The 15,401-nt window shown below is 39.6% G+C and overlaps 2 protein-coding genes across 2 annotated transcripts in view; both read left to right on the top strand.

Annotated features, from left to right (window-relative positions):
* The first annotated feature begins 284 nt into the window (after positions 1-284).
* leng1 (leukocyte receptor cluster (LRC) member 1) lies at positions 285-8,143 on the top strand. Its single transcript, XM_047361190.1, has 4 exons — positions 285-831; positions 4,534-4,713; positions 6,457-6,743; positions 6,846-8,143. The coding sequence occupies exons 1-4, from the start codon at positions 700-702 to the stop codon at positions 7,063-7,065; spliced, it is 819 nt and encodes a 272-aa protein (XP_047217146.1). The 5' UTR covers positions 285-699; the 3' UTR covers positions 7,066-8,143.
* Positions 8,144-9,130: 987 nt separating this feature from the next.
* lmtk3 (lemur tyrosine kinase 3) overlaps positions 9,131-15,401 on the top strand; it is a 30,149-nt gene continuing 23,878 nt past the window's right edge. Inside the window, exons 1-2 of the mRNA XM_047361609.1 lie at positions 9,131-9,580; positions 13,900-14,033. Coding sequence (XP_047217565.1) covers positions 9,490-9,580; positions 13,900-14,033 — 225 coding nt within the window. The 5' untranslated portion in view covers positions 9,131-9,489. The remainder of the gene's footprint in view (positions 9,581-13,899; positions 14,034-15,401) is intronic.

Genomic DNA, 15,401 nt, shown 5'->3' with positions numbered 1-15,401 from the left:
CATGTTTAAAATACTTGTGATGCATATTCGTTTTCGTTTTGTATTTAAGAAATTTTGTCATTTATTTACCTGAAAACCTCTTATTTTTTGTTGTGCTCCTCTTGGTTGTTTTATTCATGATTAGAGAAAGAAGTTTTATATTTTATAATAGTGTGTTTCAAGTTAGATATTATTCCAGTGTTTGCTTTTAGACCTGCCTTCATCATGTCTTTAAGTAATACATTTTGTGGGGATTTAGCGCCCTTTGGTGTCACAGTTGTGTAATCGATTCAACATGTAGTTATTGTTTACTTCCGGTTTGAGTGTGCTAGTTCCTGTGGACCACTACAAGCCTAAAGCAGGGTCCACTCCTTCCATAGCAAGTCGGTAACAGGTTTTTTTTTTTGTCCAGTCTTATCTTTGAAATGTTGAATATCTTAGCATGAGAGACAGCATCTCTTTTTTGATACAGTTTGAGAAAAAGCGAAGTTGGAAAATAGCTAAGTTTGGCTAATGTTAGCTCAAATTCAAAACGTAAAGACGACTTCAGGATTGCATTCCTCTTTTATACTATTATATTTTGAGAATTTATACCGTTATCTATTTAACCGCTGCATCCACTACAGTTGCTACCGAGTACTGTGTGCTTTTTCTCGCGTCAGTTTTCGCTAGCCTTGTCAACCAGCCAGCTGCTAACAGTTCCTGGTCTCCAAGGCAACAATGAACATCCTCCCGAAGAAGAGCTGGCATGTCCGCAACAAGGACAACATCGCGCGCGTGAGGAAGGACGAAGCCCAGGCAGCAGAGGAGGAGCGCGAGGCCAAGCGGCGCGTGGAGCGTGCCGAGCAAGAGGTAACCCTGGTTCTGTCACTGATGACGCGGACAGAGGGTGCACCTCGTCCCATACAACCTGAGTACCACATCCAGTACTGTTCAAGTTTGTGAGATCTCGCAGAACAATAAAGACAGTACCTTGCATATACAGGTCCTTCTCAAAATATTAGCATATTGTGATAAAGTTCATTATTTTCCATAATGTAATGATGAAAATTTAACATTCATATATTTTAGATTCATTGCACACTAACTGAAATATTTCAGGTCTTTTATTGTCTTAATACGGATGATTATGGCATACAGCTCATGAAAACCCAAAATTCCTATCTCACAAAATTAGCATATTTCATCCGACCAATAAAAGAAAAGAGTTTTTAATACAAAAAACGTCAACCTTCAAATAATCATGTACAGTTATGCACTCAATACTTGGTCGGGAATCCTTTTGCAGAAATGACTGCTTCAATGCGGCGTGGCATGGAGGCAATCAGCCTGTGGCACTGCTGAGGTCTTATGGAGGCCCAGGATGCTTCGATAGCAGCCTTTAGCTCATCCAGAGTGTTGGGTCTTGAGTGTCTCAACGTTCTCTTCACAATATCCCACAGATTCTCTATGGGGTTCAGGTCAGGAGAGTTGGCAGGCCAATTGAGCACAGTGATACCATGGTCAGTAAACCATTTACCAGTGGTTTTGGCACTGTGAGCAGGTGCCAGGTCGTGCTGAAAAATGAAATCTTCATCTCCATAAAGCTTTTCAGCAGATGGAAGCATGAAGTGCTCCAAAATCTCCTGATAGCTAGCTGCATTGACCCTGCCCTTGATAAAACACAGTGGACCAACACCAGCAGCCTGATACGTCACCCCAGACCATCACTGACTGTGGGTACTTGACACTGGACTTCTGGCATTTTGGCATTTCCTTCTCCCCAGTCTTCCTCCAGACTCTGGCACCTTGATTTCCGAATGACATGCAGAATTTGCTTTCATCCGAAAAAAGTACTTTGGACCACTGAGCAACAGTCCAGTGCTGCTTCTCTGTAGCCCAGGTCAGGCGCTTCTGCCGCTGTTTCTGGTTCAAAAGTGGCTTGACCTGGGGAATGCGGCACCTGTAGCCCATTTCCTGCACACACCTGTGCACGGTGGCTCTGGATGTTTCTACTCCAGACTCAGTCCACTGCTTCCGCAGGTCCCCCAAGGTCTGGAATCGGCCCTTCTCCACAATCTTCCTCAGGGTCCGGTCACCTCTTCTCGTTGTGCAGCGTTTTCTGCCACACTTTTTCCTTCCCACAGACTTCCCACTGAGGTGCCTTGATACAGCACTCTGGGAACAGCCTATTCATTCAGAAATTTCTTTCTGTGTCTTACCCTCTTGCTTGAGGGTGTCAATAGTGGCCTTCTGGACAGCAGTCAGGTCGGCAGTCTTACCCATGATTGGGGTTTTGAGTGATGAACCAGGCTGGGAGTTTTAAAGGCCTCAGGAATCTTTTGCAGGTGTTTAGAGTTAACTCGTTGATTCAGATGATTAGGTTCATAGCTCGTTTAGAGACCCTTTTAATGATATGCTAATTTTGTGAGATAGGAATTTTGGGTTTTCATGAGCTGTATGCCAAAATCATCCGTATTAAGACAATAAAAGACATGAAATATTTCAGTTAGTGTGCAATGAATGTAAAATATATGAATGTTAAATTTTCATCATGACATTATGGAAAATAATGAACTTTATCACAATATGCTAATATTTTGAGAAGGACCTGTAGGTGATGTAATTAAATACAGTACCATGGGGATTTATTGGCCCATATTACAGATATCTTTGTCACATACAATGTTTCAGGTCATCAATGACGTTTTATATCAGCCAAAGATAACCTGGGTGGGTAGGAAGTGTAGTTTTCAAATGTAGATAACATTTATTAATTTATTAATATATGAAAAAAACCCTAAACCTAAAAACTGGTTGAGCCAGCCGTGACAGTAACAGCTTCCATCAAGCGATGGCAATAACTGTTAATGAGTCTAATACACTGTTGGAAGCTTTTCTCCCACTTTTCTTTGCTGATTTTCTTTATGCCAGCCATATTAGATGGTTTTCTAGCACAAGTGGCTTGCTTAATGTCATGCCACAGCATCTTAATTAAATCTAGGTCTGGACTTTGACTTGACCACATCGGTTAGAGCTTGTTAATTTCTGTAATTGTTGCTTTGCTAAGGCTAATAATTAGGGGCCCGGAAGTTGGAGCCTGTTAATGATTTGACAGTTTAATTATTTGCAAAATGGTAAATGTTACTAAGGATGCAAAATAATGCTAATGATTGCAGATGGTAGACAAGCTATTAATAATTGTGATTTTTGTTCAGGGCCTTCCTCCTAGTCAGGCCAGCCTCCTACTGTGATTAAGGAGAAAAGACAGCTGGGTTGTTTTGGTCAGTTTTTCGTGTTGAAGGGGTGAGGAGTAAAGCAGTTTTTCTACCATTAAATAATGTTTTTTTCTGGAGTATGTTGGAAGTCAACTCTGAGAATATTTTTGTTTTTCTTTCAAGTAAAGTCAAACCTTTTCATTGAAACTAGAAACCTCACCGTGAGTGCTTTTGATTTTTTAGTGCACTGTGAATGTCATCCTCAAAAACTGCTCTGACGTTCCTTTTTTTTTTAGCTAATTATGCTGCAAGAGTAGTCATGACAACAACCCTTATTTTGTTTTTTAGCCATTTGTAAGCGGACTGTGCTTTGGATCATTGCCCTGGTTCATAAATCAAGCATGTTTGAGCTTATTTCAGTATATCCTGCAATAGCAGAATTCATGGTTACATCAATTACAGCAACTTGTCCAGGCCCTGAAGCAGGAGAGGAGCCCCTGACCATCACACTACCACTACCATGTTTCAGTGTCCATATGATGTTTTTATTCTTAAATGTAGTCTTAGTATTGCACCTAATACGACAAGATACAATCTTTCCAGAAAGTTCCCCTCACGGCTTTTCAGCCAACAAAATATTTTTTGCAAAGTCTTAGGGATCATCCAGATGTTTTTTTGGCAAATGTGAAAGGAACCTTTATGTTGTTTTTGGTCATCACCAGTTTTTACCTTGGAATTGTATCATGGATGCCATTTTTGTGCAGTCTTTTTATTATTGTTGAATCATGAACACTGACTTTAAGTGAGCCAGGTGAGGTCTGCAGTTCTTTTTTGTGACCTACTGGATGAGATTTGTACGTGCTCTTGGAGTAATTATTATTTTCTTAGTTTAGCTGATCAATAACTCCCTGGCTGATTGATTGTTGAATCACCAGCGACTGGCCAGAATCTTAGAGAACAATTAATGAATTGTTTTTAGGATGATGCATCTCTTTGCTCCATCGTCATGGCCTCATTTCGTCAATTTCTTACAGAGATGACTTTAAAATACTTTATTGTTTTAATTTTCTTTTTTTAAATCAACCACTATTTAAATACTGCAGTGAAATATTTCAGTAGTAACTACAGGGTATTCATTAAATATAACGATATAGCTGCTGCCTAAAAGACAGTTTTGCCTCTTTGGCATTTTGTTTATAAATAAAAAGAAACAAAATGTCACTTCATGAAGGGCCACAAGTATCAAAATTACCAAGAAAAAAACGTTTTAAATTTTTTAATTGTTAACAGACTGTAAAAACATGATGATTGGTTGTAGATTGTATATATTTTTGATGACAACAATTGGTCTCCACAGGCACGTACCGAGTATCTGAGAAGGAAAGCTCGGGCTGCTCTCCAGTCAGCTGGAGCAAAGGGAGACGATGATGGAGAACAAAGCGGAGCAAGTCTGGAGCATCTCAATCTATTTCCTCTGGAAGATTCCTCAGAGAAGAAGGGAAATGAGGAGTATCTAAGAGAGAAGAAGGAAGAAAAGGTAACAGTGCTACTTCTTCTAAACTCCTAATCCCAGGTCGTACCCTGGGCGATTATACAGTAATGTAAAGTATTTCAGTATAGTTGTCATTATTTATTCATTGTTCAATATTTTTTATTGGCTAAATGAACAAAGATTTACCTTTTGGCTTTTCCATCATGTGCCTCATAGATTGTTTTGCAGCAATGATTTCAGTTAAGTGAAACGCTCAAAGCTAACTATTTGTTTTATTTAAAAATCTCTAAAGTTACATCAAATGTAAATATTAGTCAGCCCAGCCCGGGAGTGTTTCTTGTTCATTTATGTATGTTCTTACCATACCAGAAGTCCAGTCTTTGTGCCTTCTCACAAAAATATCTTTAATATTTTAATATAATTTTACAGCTACAGTATGTAGTTGTTATATTGACTGCATTTACATCTATTTAAATATATTAGATAAATCACTCAACCTTAGTTTTGTTGTTTCAAAAAGAAAACTGTTTAATGTCTGATGTCCTGACTACAATAGAAACAATGTTAGTTTGGTTCTGCTGCAGCAGGTAAATGGTGTTAAAGTCCACTAGTATTCATGTGAGATGAAGGTCCTTATGAAGATTTTCTACAGTGTTTAAAAGTATGAAATTTGATTTCACTGTATTCCAGGTCTGGAGGAAGAAATGAAAAATATATATATTTTTTTTCCCATTTCCTATCTCATTCTCTAAAAGGTGTGCCCTTACTTCCTTTCTTCCTTCTTTCCTTTCTTGTGTCCTGACATTTTTTCTTGTTCCCTTACTTTACCTATTCTGACCTTTGTTGCTTGTGTGTTCTTACTTCCTTTCTTCTTTTCTTTCTTTCCCTCCTTGGTGATTTTCCTTCCTTCCTTCCTTCCATCCTTCCTTCCTTCCATTCTGTTCTTTCTTTTTTGGTTCAATAGATTTCTCCTTCCATCCTTCCCCACTAACCTTTCCTTCTTGTTTCCTTCTTTCCTGGTGTCATTTCTCTTGTTCCTTTTGCTTTTACTTCCTTCCTATCCTTCCTTGTATTCTTCTTTGTTGTGCCTCAGTGTTTTGTTCCTTCCAATCTTCTTCCGTTGTGTCCTTCTTTTCTTTTCTTCCATGTGCCCTACCTGTCCTCCTTCCTTGTCCTAGATCTCTTTGCCCTTCTTTGTGTCCTACCTTGTGTCCTTCTGTTGCACCTTGTGCGCTTATATCTTTCCTTCCCACTGTCGTTAGATCCTTGTCCTACCACCTTTCTTTCTTTCTTTCTTTCTAATTCCTTATTTAAAACCTTTAGAAGTATCTGCGATGAAGTTGTAGTTAACTTTAGTCTTCTATAAAGTCTTCAAATGAACAAAAATGACTGAAAACTCTGGGAAGTTGATTCTGGAAAATGTGTAGGAACCCTGACTGGGTGAGGTCATCATCACTGTGGTAGTGATGATAAAGGATACTTTTATTATAGTAATTAAAATCTTTATCTTTATTAAGCTCAATGAGAAAAAGCTTCTGTAGCATGAGATACTACACTATAGTTTAAGTTACTACATGTTTAAATATTGAAGTTGATCGTAACTAGAAAGTGTTGCACTAATCTGAAAGCAGGAAGAAATTATTCTTATAGACAGATAGAAAAAAGACAAATATACATAATGAAACAAATTATTGTGGTGATTCAGTTTTCTAGGTAAAAGTGGAAAAATAAAAAATATTTATTTATTTTCCTTTTTTTTCCCTCTTCTTCCCTCTTTCATTTTTCTAGGAGAAGCAGGAACGAGCTATCGGCTTACTTGTGTCTTTGGGGCCACAGCCGGGGTCAGAGGTGACTCCGTGGTACATGAAAAGCAGCACAGAACAAGAAGAAGAGAGAAAAGAGAAAGAAAAGAGGAAGGGGATATCTGAAGAGGAGAAAGAGAAGAAGGATCGTAGACTGAAGGATAGTTTGGATCCTTTAAAGGATATGAAGAAGGCAATGGGTGTTTACGAGAGGAGAGAGCAGAAGAAAAAGGAAAAGAGAAACAAAGTGGAAAAGAAGAGCACGGGAGAGAGGTATGAGTGGACTCCAGTTAGGATTTAATATCTGAATACATAGACCAGACTTGTTATAGTGTTGTCTGGAGTTTCAGAAAATTTCTATTTTGTCTTTTTTAGCTCCATAGAAAGGTTACGAGCCGAGCGCTTGCAAAGGGAGGTAGAAGAAAGAAGGAGAGCCCAGGCTCTCCTTGACCAGAGGAGCGGTAAAAGGAAGGGGGCACACAGAGAAATGGACGAGAGGGAGAGACCCTACAACAGCGCCTTCTTTCCAGAACTTGCTCGAAAGCGGCAAAGGCGGGACCGGGAGAGCTGGAGGGATGAAATTCTGAAATCTTGAAATGTTTTACGTGTTTAAAAACGGAGATTAGCATAAGGAGGGCTGAACGTACTGTGAAACTGTTTTTTTTAATTTTCAAAACAAACTAATCACATTGAAGATACAAGTTTATTTGTTTTTTTGTTCCTTCACACATAAATGGACAATGGAGGTCATGTTCAGCTGCAGCTTGGTTTACCCCTGCAGCGTTTCGCTCATGAGCACATCAGCAGGGCAGATGGTTGTCCACGCAGGGGGCTCAGGCTGTCAGCAACTGTTAGCTTGGCTTACACCATCTTTAAAGATAATCAGTGTTAGGAAACTGCATCATACTGGAAAAATAAATCTACAGTCGGTATCTTAACAGTTGGTTGTTAAGAGCCAGTGTTGATTTGCCTCTATCTTTTTGATGTTTTCTGCCACATATGGCTGAATTGGGGTTTTTGGTTAAATTAGTCAGTTTGAAGTCATTGCCTTGGATTTGGAGCAGTTATGAGTTGGCATCTCCTGTCTTTTATTAAAACATTTTTAAAGACAACATTCTTTAAATTGTGGGAAAAAAGTAAAAATGATAATCTTTCCTTTCAGGAAGTAATAAAAACACGCCTCCGTTTTTGTTTGATGATGCTCTACTGGTGCTCTTAGACTGGATGTTTGTGCATGTTTTATATATTTGTGTTACTGGTGTTTATTCAGCAGATATTTCTGCCGGCCACAGCAGAAAGAGCACCGGTACAAAGGATTACAGGCCCACTGATGACTGTATCTCATTTGTGTGCCTCAGTTTTGGGCAGCCAGGATTGTGCATGCTGATTCACTGTCACACTTGTACTTAGATGCTAGGATACATCAAAACAATTGTTTCGGCTCCACTACTGCCATTCCTATGAATGTCTGCAGTGAAAAATAAGCTTATGAAATATATAGATTTACAAACAATGAGCAACAGAGAGCTGTGTTCTACTCATCGTGGATCATGGAGCTCTGCCCTCATAATAAATACCACTTAGTATGAGTGTTTATGTTTTATCAGGCCATTAATTGAAACACATGTTGAATAAAAAAATGTTTGACAATAAAGCGTAATGCTCAAACTGGGTTCCTGCACTGTGTGGATACTGATTCAAGTACCTTCAAGGTCTGGATAAATGTCGAAGAGATATTGTAGAGAAATATTTGTAGTTTTAGACTTTCTTCCCTATTTCATTGTCTAGAAGTTGCATCCATCTTTTCTATGCCTTTCCATTCATCCACCCCACTATTCGTTTATCCATCCATCTGCCATCCAGCCATTTGTGCTCGTCCATCCTTTGAATTGCTTGTCATTTATATGTAGATCTGTGTAATTAATCCAGTCATCCGTCTGCTTGTGTAATATCCATTGGTGAATCATCCATCTATTCACCCATCCATCCATTTGTTTGACAAACCATTTGTGCATCACCCATCAATGTCATCCAACCACCAGTTTGTTCATCCATCCATCCATCTATTGTCCTTCATTCATCCAACCACCAGTTTGTCCATCCATCCATCTATTGTCCTTCATTCATCCAACCACCAGTTTGTCCATCCATCCATCTATTGTCCTTCATTCATCCAACCACCAGTTTGTCCATCAGTCCGTCCATCCATCCATCCATCCATTTGCCCATGGATCCATCTATTGTCCATTCATCCAAACACCTGTCCATCCCTTTATCAATTCATCCATCGATGCATCTTCCTTACAGTCTTTGATATTTGCAGGTTTTATGTTTTAGGCCAGATCAGTGACAAAATATCTGCCTTAAATTCATAGTAAAGTTTTGTATTTCTTCTTTGAAAATGGGAAAAACTCTGAAGATCTGAGTAGAACTTCAGTACAAGAAGCGCACAGATTTACAACAGAAATGTCATGATTTAATGGGTCTTTTAAAAAAAAAATACAGAACTGATAAGCTTCGAAATATTCAAAGATGGATCAATATAGGCCTACTGATGACCAGCAGTTACACGCCGTTTTTATTGTTATTTTTAAGATGCCTTAATGATGATAAAGCTGGACCATGACAATGCGCGGCGTGCGCGCCTGACGTAGGCAGGTGGAGGAGAAAACAGACAACCTCTAACACACTGAGATTCACAAGGGGCGATGATTTATATATAAATATAGACAAAAATGTTGTTTTTTTTGGCAGACTGAGGCAGCGCGGCGGGGTGAGGAAGCACAATAGAGCATCTCCGTGTTTAATTGCGGATTAGAGGAGGAGGAGAGAGAACAAGGAGAGGCGAGGAGACGCTCTGTATTATTAGGAGAGAAACAGAGAGGGGGAGCAGGGGGGTGAGGAGACGGAGACGGAACAGACCGTGGAGGGGGGGGAACGGGAGCGAGGAGGACACCGACACTGACGGTCGGCTCGGCGGCGTCGCTCGGATGCTGTTGTCGACCAGGACGCGGCGACGATGCGGCCACACTGCTGGGTGATGGTAGCGCTGGCGGGGATCATGTCGTACCTCAGCCCGGAGAGAGCCCTCGGAGCACCGCAGAGGGAAGGTGAGCGGAGTCGGAGAATGGATGGATGGATGGATGGATGAGGGGGTTGGTGGTGGTAAAAAAAAAAAAAAACCTGTCATTGATGCTGGAGAAAGACAGAGGATAAAAGGGTGGATGGGTGTATTCAGTCAGGTATGGAAAAAAGGCCTCCTCACATTGGATACTGTAATGTCAGCCAGTTTGACTGAGTCATTTTGCGAGTTATTATTGCAGGAGCTGAGCTGATTGGGTGATGGGTAGGGTTCCATATTTACATGCACTGATGAAAATATTTGCAGGTTGTTGCGACTCAGGGCCCTTAGATCGATTGCATAAAGAAATTTGCAACAATAAAATCCCCCAGCCAGGTCATTATTTTAATCTAAAACATTCCTGGCTTGAAGAGACTATCTATAACCTATTAGCCACTGCTGGCATCTTTATTGTTGCTCTCGGTGCGTTTGTGTCCTTACAGCCCCCTCAGAGCTGGCAGGGTGTTGTGTTTGTTTAATGCGTGCAGTCATTGTATGGTGGTGTATTGTTTTGATAAGAACCGATGCTGGCACCGAGGCTGGTGGAAAAAGGCCCTGTGTTGGGCCCCAATTATATGCAGTGTCTGTCTGGACATCTGTCTGGGGAAAGATGAAAAGAAATGCGCTGCTCAGGAACTGTGCGTCAAGACCGGAGCCACCAGGCTTTTTTCTTCTTGTTGGTGGTGGTGGTGCATGTCCTATGAGGGACAACACAGTCAGAAGGTGCTTGTTTTGAGGGCTTTCATGTGCTAGATTTTATTTTAACTGAGTGGAATCCAGTTCACTCACATTTCTTTTAATAGCAACAGACTGAGCCATGCACCAGCCCACACTTGGATGAAATGATGCTTTTCTGTTTTCTGCAAATCCTGACAGTTTCACCGATTGCCAGTTTACCAAATAACAATTGAATAAGGGCAGATAAATAAAAGAGTGGTGGGAGTTTTCATGGCAGGACGCAATATTTAGGTTTCTAAATAATAAAAAATGTGCTTTAAAATTTATGTATGCAGTGTTTACACTATCGTGACCTTGTGGAGGAATGTATTGTTGAATTTTAATGAGGAACTCAGACATTGAAACCGGGACAATCTGAGGAAGGACAGATGTTATAGTTTATGATTAATATGTCCTCTGGCATCATGCTTATTACCCCTTTACTGTTTGATTGTATGTTTTTGTTTACACATGATGATGCCAGCTGAAATGAGTTTTTTTTCTGCACATGAGCTATAGACGTCCATATATTGCTAGAAAATTAATATTTGTACAATGCCTTGCAAAAATATTGTTACCTGTTGAATTATTTTCACATTTTATACCTATACAACCACAAACGTCAATGGATGTTTTTGGGACTTTATGTGATTGACCAACACAAAGTAAAGCATAACTGTGAAGTGGAAAGAAAGTGATGCATAGTTTTCATGGTTTACAATCACGGATTTGAAAATTTGGTGTGCATTTGTATTCACCCCCTCCTGAGTCAATACTGTGCTGACAATTTTCTCTTTTTAGGGAATTTCTCTACCAGATTTGCACATCTGGAGGCTTTCTTTTCTGCACAGATTCCCAAATGCAATTAGGTCTGGACTTTGACTGGGACGTTCTAACCCATGCTTTGATCTAAACCGTTCCATTGTAGCTCTGACTGTGTTTTTAGGGTCCTTGTGCCGCTGAAAGGTGATCCTACTCTCCAACTATAAGTCTCTCATAGCCTCTAACAGGTTTTCTTCTATGGTTACCCCATGTTTTGCTCCCTCAATTTTCCCATCAACTCTGATCAGCTTAAACGTCGCTGATGAAGAAAAGCTTTCCCACAGCATTATGCTGCCACCACCATGCACTGTGGGGATGTGCTTTGTCAGTTTTCCACTACACATTTGATCTCATCTGACTAAAGCACCTTCTGCAACATGTTGGCTATCTTTCCCAATTAACTATCTTCCAGGCCAGATTTCTGAAATCCACAAATAATTGATGTTTTCTCCAACTTGAACTGTGGATAAGTGCAGCTCCTCCATAGTTATCACAAGCTTTTAGGGGGCTTCTCTAATTATTCCTCCCCTTAGTAGGTGTGCAGTTGTGGCATACTCGTTCTATTTTTGGGTGATGGATCGAACAGTTCTCTGTGAGTTGGTCAAACTTGTAATCTTGTGTTATAACCTAACCCTTGTTGAAAGTTCTCCACATCTTCATTCCTGACCCGTCTGCTGTGTTCCTTGGTCGTCATTATGCTTATTTTTCTCTACGGTTCTCTCATAAACATCTAAGGCCTTCACAGAACAGCTGTATTTATATCAGGATTAAATGACACACAAGTGCAGTGTATTTATGAATTAATTAGGTAATGTGAGATAAAAAGGGGTTGAAGTGGAGTTTATTTATTAGTATCAGAGTAAAGGTGGCTGATTTCTGTGAAATTTCAAAAAAGTCTATATCCTTTTCCTTACACGGCACAATTATGCACCACTTTGCGTTGGCCTATCATAAAATCCCAATAACATATGCTAAAGTTTATGGTTTGAGGGTAACAAAGTGCAAAAAAGGTTCATCAGGTAACAATACCTTGTCAACCCAGTGTATTTACAATAATTAAAATGCATATACAAGTTGTTTCCCACTTTTAGTATGTGGTAGCCGGCCTCTGGATGTTTAAACTTATTATTGCTACCTATTCTTGTCATTTGCTTGGAATTTTGAACACAGAATTGAATTTAAATAAACTAAGAATACCTGAAAGGTATTTAACCTCGTTGCCCTGCCCATTTTCTTTTCTGCAGATGGTTCACTTCTCACAGTCATCTACGTGGAGGTACAAATATCACAATGTCCCAATTTCTCCCTCTTTTACCCAAGTAATAAACCTTCCTGACTGAGTAATGATCTTCCAGTTTCCAACCCCTTCTCCTTCATTTTATTTAATCTAAATGGTAACTCCAGCCACCCTCCCCTTGCTTTTTAACCATGTTTCCTGAGTGGAATGCCATTTCCGATATTTCCCCTTTCCCCATGCTTATTCTCCTTACTGGAATGGTATATCTTTCCACTTTTAAGCTTTAATTCCAGTCTCTGTTTCCCTTTTTTTACTGATTCAAACAGTGATTTATATTGTAAGCTTAATTTGTTTTCTTGCTTCTCCCCCCTGATACCAACTGTCCATTGGGGTTTTCCACTGTGTCCCAAACCTGCCGCTAAGATTATGCTCCAATGGCTAAACAGAACACCTGTGTAATAAGATTTTACACCTTTGTGGTTCAATGAAATTTCAGTTTGTATTAGTCTCCCTGGCTGCCCTTGTAGATGCACAAAGACAGGTGCATCTCAAAACATTAGAATATCGTGAAAAGGTTCAATATTTTTTCAATCATTTCAGAAGGTGAAATCCATATATTATATAGATTCATTACACATGGAGTGAAATATTTCAAGCCTTTATTTCTTGTAATTTTGATAATTATGTCTTACAAATACTTATAGTGTCACACCCTAAAAAGGTAATTAACTCAAAACAACTGCAACCATTTTTGAGCCTCTAAATAGTCTCTCAGTCTGGGTCATTGGCTACACAACCATTTAGAAGACTGCTGACTGGACAGATCCGCAGATATCCGCATCCTCGAGAGGATTGTTAAGCAAAATTCATTTAAGAATTTGGTGGAGCTTCACAAGGAGTGGACTGAGGCTGGAGTCAGAGTATTAAGAGCAGCTATGCACAGACCAGTCCTCCACATGGACTACCTGGATCTCATCTGGACTAAGAAGATAAAGAACTGGACTGTTGCTCAGTGGTACAAAGTTCTTTTTCGGGTGAAAGTAAAGTTTGCATTTTATTTGGAACCAACAATGCAGATGACCGGAAGGCCGCTATCAAAGCAATCTGGGCTTCCATTACATCTCAGCAGAACCACAGGTTGGTCCCTTCCATGCCACGCCACACTGATGCAGTAATTAATGAAGAAGGAGGGCCAACCAAGTGTTAAGTGCATAAAAGTGGAAATACTTTTCAGAAACATGACATTTCTGTTTAAAAATATATATATATTTGATCTTATGTGGTAATCTAATTTTCTGAGACACTGACTTTTTTTTTTTTTGGGCCAAAGTAATCGTAATTACAAGAAACGAAGGATTAAAATACTTCACTCCATGTGGAATGGATTTATATAATATATGAGTTTCTCTTTCTAAAATGAGTAAGAACAAATATTGAATTTTTCACAATATTGGAATATTTTGAAATATACCTGTACACCCAGAATTTCTGTGTTAAATCTTTCCTCCCTTTCTATTTCTGTTTCTGTCCAGTTTCTCAGACCAGGGCTGAGTCCCTCTCTCCTCCACCCTATGTCATCATCCTCATCTCCTGCTCGGGGCTCGTCTCTTTCGTTCTGCTTCTCCTCACCTGTCTTTGCTGCAAGAGAGGAGGCATGGGGTTCAATGTAAGTCTTCAACATGTAAGAGATTTAACCACCTCTCTGAGGTTTTGGTTTATTTTACTGACATTTATTGCATATGGTTGACATTATATTATTTTAGCATGAAAAATTACATTGGTCAAAAATTCCATCTTCATGGAATATTAATCCTGTCAGTGCAATCCCTGCAAAACTTTCTTCTCTTGACCTGACAGTGTTCATGTTTTATGGAGCACACACAATGTCATTTGCTGAAAGCAGAAACCTTTTGCAAATGTATTTCTACCCCTTTAACTTAACTACATTTTGTCACATTACAACCACAAACATGAATGTAGTTTAATGGGAGTTAATGTGATAGAGTAGTGCAAAGTAATGCGTGATTGTGAAGTGGAAAGTAAATACAAATCTGAAAATTTTTGCATGCATTTGAATGATACTTTGTAGAAACACTTTCCTCTGCAATTTCAGATGCAAGTCTTTTGGAGTATGTCTCTACCAGCTTTGCAGCTTTACACTGGACGTTTTACCCATTCTACTGTGCAAAATAGCTCAAGCTCAGTCAGAACGAATGATGACTGCCTATGAATATTTTGCCGTAGGTACCCTATTGGTTTTAGGTCTGGACTTTGACTGGACCACTCTGACACATGCCTAATATTTAATCTAAACCAGAGGTTTGTAGAACAAGTTCCCCTTCAGTGAATACACACCACTTCCTTTGATTCAAGATGTAGCAAAATGAAGCTGCCTCACCAAAGCCCAAAATATCATAAAGGATACTTCCCACCCACACCATGAACTGTTCTTGCTTCTGGGGTCTGGAAAGAGGCTACGGAGCAGAATAGCCAGGTTCCACAACAGCTTCTTCCCCTACGCCATAAGACTATTGAACTCAAATTAACCCCCAGCCCCCGCCCCAGCCCCTCCTTCTCCACCACTCAAGACTGATTAGTGGTTTGCCCCAGGGATGTATTCACCCCTATCTGTCCCTCTTTCTATGTGCAATAAAGAACATTTCCAATTAATTCACAATGTGCAAAATATGGTATTTTTGTCATCGTTATTCAGTTTTTTAATACATATGTTTCTTTTTGACTTTTAATTAGGGTTAGTTTTGTTGCAATTTTGCAAATTTTATGTATCAATGATGCTGCTGTTTTGTTTCTGCACTTTTCCTGAGCTATGCTACGCAATATCGTCCAGATATGTGTTCGGTGATGCAAGTCCGAACAACAATAAAGACAAGTCTTTGTCGGAAGTTGCAAAAATGAACAGGAAGTTCCTGCACAATTTTAAATTCCAGATGCCAAAGGTTAGAGGTTTTTGACCAACCCAACTACAAAATCCAATTAGAGGCTGTTATAAAATGTCTATTTGCTCTCCTGTTGG

The sequence above is a fragment of the Girardinichthys multiradiatus genome, chromosome 3, assembly GCF_021462225.1.
Source record: "Girardinichthys multiradiatus isolate DD_20200921_A chromosome 3, DD_fGirMul_XY1, whole genome shotgun sequence".
Lineage (NCBI taxonomy): Eukaryota > Metazoa > Chordata > Actinopteri > Cyprinodontiformes > Goodeidae > Girardinichthys > Girardinichthys multiradiatus.
The sequence above is the reverse complement of the archived record's forward strand: the minus strand, read 5'-3'. Positions and strand labels throughout refer to the sequence as shown.

Bases quoted from the DNA above. Each gene is read 5' to 3' on its own strand.
- leng1 (XM_047361190.1), top strand. From the start codon at position 700: ATGAACATCCTCCCGAAGAAGAGCTGGCATGTCCGCAACAAGGACAAC. The intron at 832-4,533 runs GTAACCCTGGTT...TGGTCTCCACAG, and splicing joins TGGAGCGTGCCGAGCAAGAG to GCACGTACCGAGTATCTGAG. The intron at 4,714-6,456 runs GTAACAGTGCTA...TCATTTTTCTAG, and splicing joins GAGAGAAGAAGGAAGAAAAG to GAGAAGCAGGAACGAGCTAT.